This window comes from Frankliniella occidentalis, unplaced genomic scaffold (assembly GCF_000697945.3).
Source record: "Frankliniella occidentalis isolate FOCC.00 unplaced genomic scaffold, Focc_3.1 Scaffold204, whole genome shotgun sequence".
NCBI classification, from domain to species: Eukaryota; Metazoa; Arthropoda; class Insecta; order Thysanoptera; family Thripidae; genus Frankliniella; species Frankliniella occidentalis.
The window spans coordinates 333,038-344,173 of NW_026267330.1; the positions used below are offsets into that span (position 1 = coordinate 333,038).

Consider the following 11,136-nt stretch of genomic DNA (forward strand, 5'->3'; position numbering starts at 1 on the left):
GAGAGAGAGAGAGAGAGAGAGAGAGAGAGAGAGAGAGAGAGAGAGAGAGAGAAGCACGCGGCCTTGGGCGTAATGGTGTGTAATGGGACGGCACGGCGGCCCTTCGAAACTAGACTTCGTTTCACCTTAATCGGCACCAGGAGTCGTTTCAAATGCGACAATTTCATCCCTCTGTCTCGCGGCCACTCTGGATCGATTCGCACGGCCGACACCTCTCTCTCCTCCCCTTCCCGATTGTGATGTTGCCAATAAAAGGCCAAATAAGGCGCTTGCGGAAGGCCAACTCGACGCCGTATAATGCCTATTGAGACAATGCACAAGATGGCCTGTTCGTGCCCCCGCGGCCCCCAACAAACGCCCGCCCGCTCGGCCCGCCGCCCCTCTCTGGCCCGGCCGCCCTCCTCGGGGACCGGCTTAACCCTCTTGGCCTCGCTTCCCTCCCCCGTTCGGTTTCATTGTCCGTCCGCGGGCGGTGGCCCCCCCTAGGCCCTCCCCGAGGAGGTCCGCCTTTAGGTCACTCCGCCCCTCCCCCCCAGCCTGACGCGCGTACCTGTTTCGATAATCCAGCGTGCCGCCCTTCTCGCCTTAATCCCAACGCGACCCCCACCCCTGCCGCTCTTCCTCGGTCCCCCAGCCCCGACGGTGCTTTCGTGGTCCAGAGAGAAGTGTCGATTTTGTCGCCTTTTCTTTCCGCGTCGGATTGGCACGGCTCCAAAAGTTTGGCAGGGAACTAGGTAAATCCCAGAGGCAAGGAAGGAGGAAAAGGTGGCAGCAGCATGGGGAGGGGGAGACTTTGATCGGGGGGAAGAGCGGGCGGAGTTCACAGGGACAAGGGAGACCGGGAGAGGGAGAAGGGGTGGAGGGGCGGAGAAGGGAGTGTGCCCAAACTCGTACGGCACAGCCAGCTGTAGCCTGTATAAGTGATGGCGCGCTGACATTTCCAAAATGACCCGCCAACCCTCCTAAAGTCGCTAGCACCCCCACGGCCAGCTGCACCTGACAACAAGCCGGGCCCCGGCGCAGGCAGGGCAGCTAAACAGGCGAGGAGAGGCGACTTGTTTGACGAGCGAAAGGCGCCTCGCCAGTCCGTCCGCAAACATGGGGAGGGGAGATGGAGGGAAGAGCAGGGCCGCGGTGCGGCGACGACACGTCTAGGAAAATGTTGGTTTAATGCCTCCTCCCAATTTGGGGCGACGTCAACGCCGCGGCGTCTGGGGCGGAAGAGCGCCAGCTGCCGCGTGTGACAGTGTGTGACACGACACCTGTCACAGCGACCATTTAACTAGCTGGCGGGCGCACTCGGTTGTTTCGCGACGTGTGAAAAAGCTGGGCACCAGGCGCTACCGGGAAGCATAAGGGCACGGGGCATATGGGAACAGTTGTGCGTCTGACCTATAAGTGTCAAACGAGCATGTTTGTCGCCGACGCGACAGTGCGCTAGCCCGTTATACACTGCCTCTGTTGGCTCCTTTATATTCCTGCAGCTTTGGAAAACCTTTAACGAGCTACCGACAGATCTCATCATCGGAAATACGAAATCATTCAGGTTTGCGTAACACTGCACTGTTAATTTCTCGAGTTATATGCTTTTAAACATGCACAAGGTAACTGACAAATCAGTCAGCAATCCTGCTGCATAATCGTACCGCTGTATACTAATCAAAGAAATCGGCACAAGTCTGAGTGAGTGAAGGAGCGAAAGAGTGAAGAAGTGAGTGGAAAGTGAGTGGAGCAGGAATGGGTGAAAGGGTGAGTGAACGAGTCGCGTGCGTCGGGCCACACCCCTGCTTACTCACAGGCTTTGCGACAGGAAGCGGGAGAGCGCCAGCTTGGAGATGGTGTTGTTCTTGAGGCCCTCGAACATGCCCTGCTTGCCCCCGCCCGGCGAGCCGTGCGGCGGCAGAGTGGCCGTGCCGGCGGCCCTGGCCGCGCCTCCCCTGGACGCCATGGTCCCCGAGGCCGCGCACACGACCGTCACATGTCACACTGGGACCACTTGGGGGGGCCAGCCCCCTTTACGGTACGCGCGGCGCTACGCGGCGCGGCGGCGGACGGACGTCGCCTCGCGTGGGGGTGGAAGGGCCGAACGACGCGGCGGCGCCCCGGCGCTCCTGCGCGTTCCAGCGTCGACCAGACACTACGGCCCTACTCCGGGCTGCGGCCGCGCTGCCTGGGGGGGAGGGCGAGGCGGGGCGCGGCGGGGTGCGGTGGGGCGTGGTGGCGGGACGGGGCGCGGCGTGCAGCAGCGGCGCGTCTGCAGGCGCTGTGACGGGCCCCCACCTAATTGCCGCTGCCAGATGGGCGTGCATCTGGCCGGTCGCTGTGACATGCTGTCCCCCGCGATGACGGCCGCGATGACCCCTTGCTGCCAGTCACCGCCCACACTGGAAACGCAAGTTTGTAAATTTCGCACGCTTGTAGGTGTGTATAAAGGGAGTACACTCTAAATGTTAACTGGACAATTTTGTTTTCGTGCACAGCCAGAGAAGATTTTGTTCCTAAAACTGGACTGTGAAGTTTTTCACGATTTGTCCAAATTTAGGGACAAAATTGCATCGTTGCCTGTTCTTGAACAAAAGTATCCCTTTACTTAAAGGGAAAAGATGAGAATTTTTCTTTCAAATTCACACACTTGTGCCTTGTGCCTTAATGTGTACAACTGGCGTTCACAGACCTACCAGTGTGTGACATTGACACACATGGGTTTCCGGGTGCAGCACTGCCACAGATCACCATGCCACAGGATACATGGAGATGTTCCACCCGACAGCCGCCCCGTTCCAGCTGTAGCGAATAACGACACTTATCGGAAAGTTTACGCAATCTTTTTCTTTGCAAGGCAAGCAAGGAGCAGCGCCGCAGCAGCCGCTCGCAAAAAGTGCCAAAGAGGAGGGCAGGGCGGGTGGGGGCAAGCAACGAGCTCTTCTAAGAGCAGTTAGCAAGAGAGAAAGTCGAACGAGGACAAATCGAGTTGCGTCGAGTAGGGGGCGAGGGCTATCTCCCGCCCCGAACAAGGTCACGGGCGGAGTGCGTCGCGCCCACCGCAGCCCAGCATCCCCGGACCGCACCCCAGTGGCAGCCTGCCGCCAAGTTTCGCCATTCGGAGTGGCCGGGGGGCAAGCTCAGAGAGCCACACTGAACGAAAAGCCTTTGAATGTCGTTAGCAATTTTGATTCGACCCCCCCCCCTTTTTTTTGAGGGGGGTGGTGAGGAAGGTGGTGAGGAGGGTGGAAGAGTTTTCTTGCGTCAGACAGCAGCAGCCAAATCCAGCGCGAAGCACCGAGTTTGTTGCTACTCCGCCGCTTTCTTGTCAAATAAATAATAATGAAAGCTAAACTTTTGACACCTGTCCGAATCGCAGCAATACGCCCGGGGCCGCGGTGGGTGGTGATAAATTTCCAATCAGCCGCTCTGCTATTCCCCCGGCCGTGTCGAGTCAGCGCGTCACGGCCGGGCGGGCGGGCAGGCGGGCGGGCTGGCGCGGATCTGTTTGCCGTGTAGTTACGCTACGCTACGCGCAGAGCCTCATGCATGTAAATAGGAGCAAGGGTGTTGCTTGGGCGCCTTCTTCCCCTCCCTGCCCTGCGGGGGCCCCCGAGGGACCCCTGCGAGGCCCTTGGGAGGAGGCAGGCCCCCCTGCGAAGGTCCCTCGCCGGGGCCCTCCTCAAAGCCCCCCCAAGGGGCCACCTAGCCACCTGGTCGGCACCGCAAAGAGCCAATCACGGCCGCCCCATTAATGCCTTTCATTACACGTAATAGAGCCATTCCAGCCGGGGCCGCATTCAAAGCAGCCTGCGGGAAATATGTAAGAGATAGTTTCGGCAAATATGAGAGAGCCTGTGACATCACAGGAGCGGAAAATCAAAACAAAAACTTTAAAATTGGCCCCAAATGTACCACCAGACCCTATCAAACGTGTAAATGTAGTATCGAATCGCTGTTGGGGCCTTTGGCACGGACCGAAGTAACAGAAACAGGCGCGCGCCGCCGCCGCCTACCTGAAGCCGAGCGAGCGGGCGGCGGGCACCATCCATCATTTCATTATTTGTCTGGCAAGCAACAGCGCAGCAGCGCACTGCTCGCGGGAGAGCGCCGCCGCGCGTTCTGTCGAGTGATAAATTAATTATGTGACAAGTTTCCTCCTCTCTCCTCGTCTGCTCCGCCGGGAAAGAAGGGGGGGGGGGGGATGTCAACTTATTGAAGGGCTCCCGCACACCAAACTCTCGGCAGTCGTATACCTACACTATAGTGCTGTATCAGTGCGGCCATGGCAGCAGCAGAGTGCACAGAAAACGCACAAGCATGCCTGCTATTTTTTTTTTCCTTTTTAAGGTAAAAGGTATAGATGTGCCGTCGGAAATTTCACGCGCACGGAGAGGAGCAGCTTAGGTCTGCTACAGTAAGAGCCAACCCGTCGGCCGCTCCGCCCTTCGCCTTCATTTCCCGCGACGGCGCAGCCATTTCCGTCGACAAATCAACAACTGGACCGCCAGCAGACAGAGCGCTATTGGAGCCGTAGACGCACACAGTCGTGGGCAACAAATAAACTGCGACTTGAAATTGTTCGCCTAGAAATTGCATGAGTTTATTAAACCCAATTTTATAGAACGTGGGCTCTCTAATTGGCACCTGGGGGTGCGAAATACCGTTTTGCGAAAACTTGTGTTTGGTGGTGCGGTAGGGCTTGCTCCGAAGGGTAGAAGGGGAGGGTAGAGAAAGAGGGGGTGTACCCCATAGCCATATATAGCTATAGCCCTCTCTCGGTCTCCTGCCCTCAACGCGGCACCACAGTGAAGACGGTGCTCTTACGATATGGCTATAAGGAGGTGTCCATTGGGCCCACTGAATACTGAATGGTCCGCTCCCTGCTCGGCTCTGCCCGGCTCTCTTCCACCACCAGTGTGGGGTGCGACCTACTGAACACCCTGATCGGTCAAGAAGTGAGGAAAAGGAAGGGAGGAAAAGTAAAGGGCAAGGGCAGGCAGTGGGCGTGCAGGGCCGCGCGGGGGAAGAGCAGGGCAGCACCTGCTCCTCCATAATTCACGGATTTCTTTTTGCTGGGCTCAGCTCGCCCTCTCCCTTCTCCCTTTCCCTCTCAAGCCGTGGCGGGAGCACCACTACTCGGACTCTACTCGAACCTCTGATGTGACATCTTGCGGTCCCTATAAAGCAACCCAGAACATCTTATCCCGCCCGGAAGGCCAACGAGGCGGGTAAAATAGGCGCTCTCATTCTTGAAATTTAAAGCCGTCGACACTAAAAAAGTGGACATAATTCGTGGTAGCTTTAACGTCATACTCTCAGCTGTGTCCCAGCGCTTCTTCTGTTGCGGATGCCTCCTCCACGGCGGTTTACTTTGCAGCCCGCTGGAGCGGGCGGCTGGAGGGTGCGACGGCCTTCCTGGAGTTGCTGGCGGAGCAGCCCCTTCTGGAGAGGTGCTCGGGGTCTCCGCAATGTTATTCCAACAGGTTTCGCCGAATAGTCGGCGGCGACATGGCGGCGGTGGTCGCATCGAGGGCGAGGCTCCCCAAACAGTAACGCGTAGCGCGTGGGGGAGAGAGAGGGAGAGAGAGGGAGAGAGAGAGAGAGAGAGAGAGAGAGAGAGAGAGAGAGAGAGAGAGAGAGAGAGTAAAGGAAGTATTGCCTCGGCAGCTTGAATGCGCTTTCGCATTATCGTAGCGCGGTTGAGTGCTGCTGCCTGCCTGTCCCCGGCAGGCGCCCTCCACCGCTCTCGGTGCCCCCCACACTACTTGCGACACGGGGCACACCGTGTTTCTGCTCGGTGGAGCACAATCTCTCTCCCCCAGAGTAATGTTGGCTGCACTACTCCGCGCCGCCGCCACCCCGCTGACCCCCGCCAGCCTGACGAGGGGCGCGACGAACGACGCGGCCTTTAGCACCCGATACGCAATCAAAGTCAGCCGCGCGGCGCCCCGCATAGCAGGGGAACAAGAGGATAATATTTCACAAAGCGGAGTACATTATTGCCATTGCTGCTTGAAAAAAAGAGGCAAAAAGCGTAGAAAGCGAATGTTCTGATGTACAGTTACTCGCCGGTGGTTCTCCCGCCCCCTCCTCTTTTTACCCCAGCGGTGATATCGGCATTATTCGTATCGCAGTTGGAGTGCATAATCGACGGATGCCGACGCTATGGTGCGATCCCCCACCAGGTAACCCCGCGCGCGCCAGCCAGCACAGCCGCCCGCGGCCGCCCGCCAAAGCAGTTACAGCGCCAACTAAGTGGAAAACGGAAAATTTTGACGCGCGTTTTCCATCAAAGTCATCCCGCGGCGCATGATAGCGAGGCCGGCTTGATTACCGGCAGAGGGCCATCATCATCCCCGGCCCCAGCCCAGCGGCAGCAGCGCCGGCCCGGAGAGTCAGCCAGCACAGCGAAATCTTATTCGCGATGCCGGGAACGTCTCGGTAATTGAAGCGAACGATGGACACGCCGGCCAATGAGGGCTGGCGGCGGGCGCGGGCGGGAGGAGCGGGCGGCTAAGTGAAAGTCCCAATATCGGTTCGTCGGCCTCTAATCAGAGGGGGGGCTATAAGCGGAATGTCAAGGAGGTGCCCCCTCCTCGACCACCCCTCTCCCTCCGGAGAATGGTCCGGCGGAGTACCCAGAGCCAGATTGGGTTGCGCGGCCGCACTGGCCGGCCAGCCGCCCCGAGGAAGCGAATGGGTCATCAGCGTAAACGCGCCGGAACTGATAGTCCGACCCAACCCGACCCATCGCCGGGAGCGAGGACCCCGCGGCGGGCGCGGCCAGAGGCGAAGGGACGGGGATATGGGCGAGGGCCAGGCGGCAGCAGCAGCCACAAACGAGATGAAAGGAATTCAAATTGCATGCAGAGACCGACAATGGCGGGAAGAAAGCGGAGGGGGGAAGCTGGAACAGGGGCGGGACGCGGACGGCTCAAAAGCCCCCCCCCCCCCCTTCCCCTCCGAAAACAATGTCGAGGGGGAAATAATATTTCATGCCTCGGCGGGGGCGGACCGGGCTCCGCCCGCCTTCGGTAGAAAAATATTGACTCGCGGGACAATAAAATCTATTGCAGCTGACTGTGTGCGTGGGGTGCGGGGGTGGTGGGGTTGTGTTTATCTGGTGATCACGGTTTGTCGTCTACGGGTCGCGCGCCGACCGCGGCTCAGCAGCACGGGACAGGGGGGTCTTGCCGAGCTGCAGCATGAGGAGGGGACTGCAGGTGCCAGGGAGTCCTGCTGAGCTGCAGCAGGCAGGGGACTGCAGGTGCCAGGGAGTCCTGCTGACGTGCTGTAGCAGGAGGGTCCTGCTGCGACGCCCCACACCCCTCTCCCGGGCCGGCCGGCGGAGAAGCCGAGCTTCCAATCTGTTGCACCCCACTGGGCAGAGCGAGCCAATGCTTCACGACTGAGTGCCCGCCCTGGCGGTGCCCTCCTGGCGGCGCCCGCACCCTGCGGCCCGGCTCGGGCCCCACCCGCAGCCCTGGGAGGTGTTCATCCCGAGCTATACTGCTTGGAGCGCTTTGGAGCCGGGCCAAACCCGCGCGCCAGCATGTCATTGCCCGTGTAGACCGTGGCCTTTCTCCTCACACGACAAAAAAAAGGAAAAAAAAAAGAAAGAGGATTCCACATACTACAGCTTGTTGCACCCGAGGCAGAAACAACATCACGAGAAAAACGGTAGGCAAAACATTTCGTAGAAACTCATGGAATCCTATGAAGAGACCCATGGGAGTTTTGGAACGAGTTTCATTATTCGTACAGGACCCAGTAACGAAGGATGTCTACCCGTGCATATAATGCCGCGCGTTACCCGAAAACATTAAACAGGGCGTCATTACGGAAGTTTTAGTGAGGTGGAAGCAGACGATCACGAGTCCCACACACACACACACTGAGGTCAGGACGTGTGAGGCGTGGCGCAGCAGAGAGGCGTAGCAGAGAGGCGTAGCAGCGCGGGACTCGCGGGGACCGAGCAAAGCCGGCGGCTGACACGACTCTGCACTCACGGAGAGCTCCTGGTCCGTTGCGGCCTACGGAGATGTCATAATAAATGTTGCAGTCGAGGAGGAGTAAGAGTTGGGAGGGAGGGGGAGGGGAGAGTCGTAAGTGAGTGACGCCGAGACAAAGAGAGAGGGTGAGACAAACGAGAGCGAGACAGCAGGATCCACTAGTGATGCTGCATAGTCAGGCCATGCAGGCGGGCAGACGCAGCAGCGCTTCCAGGTGATGCCAAGTGTGAAACGCACGGCCGCAAGGCCGGCGCACTAGTGGGTCAGAAATTACAGGGCAGGGGTGGGCGAGCAGAAGTGCAGTGGGGGCGGCAGAACTGCGTTCGAGTAGGGCGGGCTGGTAATTGCTGGCCTGGGAGCCGTGCGGGGCGCGCCCCTGTGCTGTGTATGCGCCAGTAGCCGTGTGTGAGTAAGAACGATGCGGTCAGGTGCACGCGCGTGTTGTGGAGGGCCGGCCGGGCGCAACAGAAATCATGAACAGGTTCTTTCAGTTCCAAAACTGGAACACTTGCATTTATAAATTTCAAAGTTTGTAATAGTTTTCACGATTCTAAAATATTTTTTTTTTTTAATCTGTTGCCACCCTTACCTTACGAGAAAGACCCGGTTGACACCGGCTGTACCTTAATACTTAACAGCTCTCTCTCAGCCACATTTCTTCGTTCCATTCAACGCTTTGACGTGGATGTGGGCACCGCACACATCGACACACTTTCTTTCGTGGAAGAACCGGATCGGTGCTGACTGCGCGCACGAGGAGAAGTGGGGGACGACATTTAACCTTCCACTCCAACTCCACTGTCAAAGCGATGATGACTCAAACAGAGCTAGCGTTACCGTTACCTTTCGGTCCTCGCTTCAATGGGGCGAGTTTTTAAAAAATAATTTTGATCTCGACATTTTACTAAAGGGTTTGCAGTAAAGGCTCGGACAACCGGTAACGCCCATAATGTACCCAGTATTCGACTTCTTATGTTGGCGTGAGCAACGGGTACGGCTGGTGTACCGTTGCGTAGAGCGACCAGACCGGCCCAGCCGACTCACCTCCATCTACAGGATGGGGAGGACTCAGCCAGGCGCCCCTAATCCATTACCATGATTAAAGAAACTGCCGACAGGGATGACGACGGCGGTTGCAGGAAGGGCGGACAGACGGGCGGGAGGGGAGGAGGTGGGACGAGGTGACGGAACCAGCAGGAATAAAGCTGTGAGTAAGGGAATATGAGAGAGGCGAGAGAAAGGGGTGTGGCCAGGGAGAGAGAAAATGCAGCAGCATATACGCCTCCGCCAAACCCGCCATAAGATCGACCCACCTGTGTTATATTGCTGACGACCGGCAGCAACTATGCAAGTCCCCCCCGTTTTGTTCACCTCCCCCTCCCCATGCCCCTGGCAAAACTTTGCGCAAGCACGGCGGGCGTGCTTCGCTCACCACCGTGACCACCGTGCGGGGGCACGGCGACAGCAGGCAGAGTGTGAGTGTGTGTGTCTGAGTTTCTCATTTTTCTTGCCACAATCCGCTCCAACGCAACTGCCCCCCCTGACAGCTTTGTATTGAGAAGGACGCGCGCCGTTTCCCCGGGGAAGCGGAGAGGGCGAGAGAAGAGAGATAAACAGAGAGAGAGAGAGAGAGAGAGAGAGAGAGAGAGAGAGAGAGAGAGAGAGAGAGAGAGAGAGAGCTGTACGCAGTCGCAGTCACCGCGAGAACCCAATCGCAACAACGACGCAATAATTTTCCTTCCCCTCGACAACTCGTGGTTCGCCGCGAAAACGAATCGAAAGCAAAGCACGGAGGCTCGGGAATCGAGCACCTGGCGGGTTTAGCGAAATAAGTCCACGCCAAAAAAAGTGCTCCGACACGAATTGAAGCACACACCTCGTGGGTTTTGCTTGATAATAAGTAGACGCGGAAGAAAATGCCCGAGCAGAAATTGAAAGACTAACTTTTCAACTACGAGTTACTCAACTCATGCCGCGTATGCCTTCAAGCTAAGAGAAAAGAAGCCAGGTATCACACCACAGAAACTAGAATTTGTTGCTACGGGGTCGTAAAATTGCACGCCAGGGCGTTTACAAATACCGCTCACCATCTTGATCCATACAAAATGAGCAGGCGTGCTCAAATAAGCGCTCATGATGGATCGCTACGCAACAGGCGGGCCCGGGCCCCGCCGGCACCTCATCAGGTGACGCGTGCTGCTAACTCAATCAGGTTTGTGGCGAGCCATAAAGCCTCTGGCGGCCAAACTTCGCGCCACCACGCGACGGGGCCGGCCGGACCTGACCTGTTGCGCAGGGTGGCCGAGCGTCGTCGCCGTCCTCTAGGCAAGCCAGTTAACGTGCGGGTAAGTCGTAGTGTACACTTTGTTTACGAGATTATGATAACTCGTGTAGCTTAGCGCTTATGAAGGAAAGACTCACATCGTTCCCGGAAACATTTTTTTTCCGCTGTGCTCGCGATTGAATGTTTTATTGTTCTATATTTTGGTTAGTATTTTAGGACCTTCACCTCTCGGAAGGAAAAATGTTAGCAATCTTCCAAAATAACCCCAAAACGCACAAAAAGGAATTTTTTTTTTTAAAGAACGCAAAAATTTTGCCGTTAGAAAAGAATGCAAAGATTTTCACAACCAAAGCTGCCCCGGCGTGTAGAGTGATGTGCGAACAGACGGAAAATAATAACCTCCACACAATTTTTATGGGGATTTTCCATTTGTTCGGTTTCGGCATCGTAAATTATCTGTCAGAGAGTGCGTTCTGCGGAGTAATAACGGGTCCCGCAACCGCGGCGCAAAGACAAAAGGGCTGCTCCGCTTTCTTTTCCAGCACGCCTATTATATTTTATTATTACTGCAGCACAGAGAGCGAGACGACCGCCATTCTTAGTTGTGGTCAGTTTCCTGCAGATTTTTCCTGAACAAATAACTGAAAAAAGACAAGTATCGTCTTTATTTATTGGCAACCGATTTGGTGGGGATGGCGATAACGGGGAGAAACAGAGAAATGTATGTGTATCTCATAACAAAGTACATCTTCATCACACCCTTCACCCGCTCGCACGCGAGGCGACGGAAATATGGGTCACAACGCCTCACCCGGTCCCTTTCTATCCTCGCCCTATTCCACCCTCTCTATACCG

The 11,136-nt window shown here is 57.0% G+C and overlaps 1 protein-coding gene across 11 annotated transcripts in view; it reads right to left on the reverse strand.

Annotated features, from left to right (window-relative positions):
- LOC113208657 (synaptotagmin-7) overlaps positions 1–11,136 on the reverse strand; it is a 305,230-nt gene that overhangs the window by 169,886 nt on the left and 124,208 nt on the right. For 2 of the 11 annotated variants that reach the window (XM_052272439.1, XM_052272438.1), the window contains exon 1: positions 1,797–2,132. The exons of the other annotated variants lie outside the window; for them this stretch is intronic. In XM_052272439.1, the coding sequence (XP_052128399.1) occupies positions 1,797–1,948 (152 nt within the window). In that variant the 5' untranslated portion in view covers positions 1,949–2,132. Of the gene's footprint in view, positions 1–1,796; positions 2,133–11,136 lie in introns of those variants that run through there. 11 annotated transcript variants of the gene reach the window in all.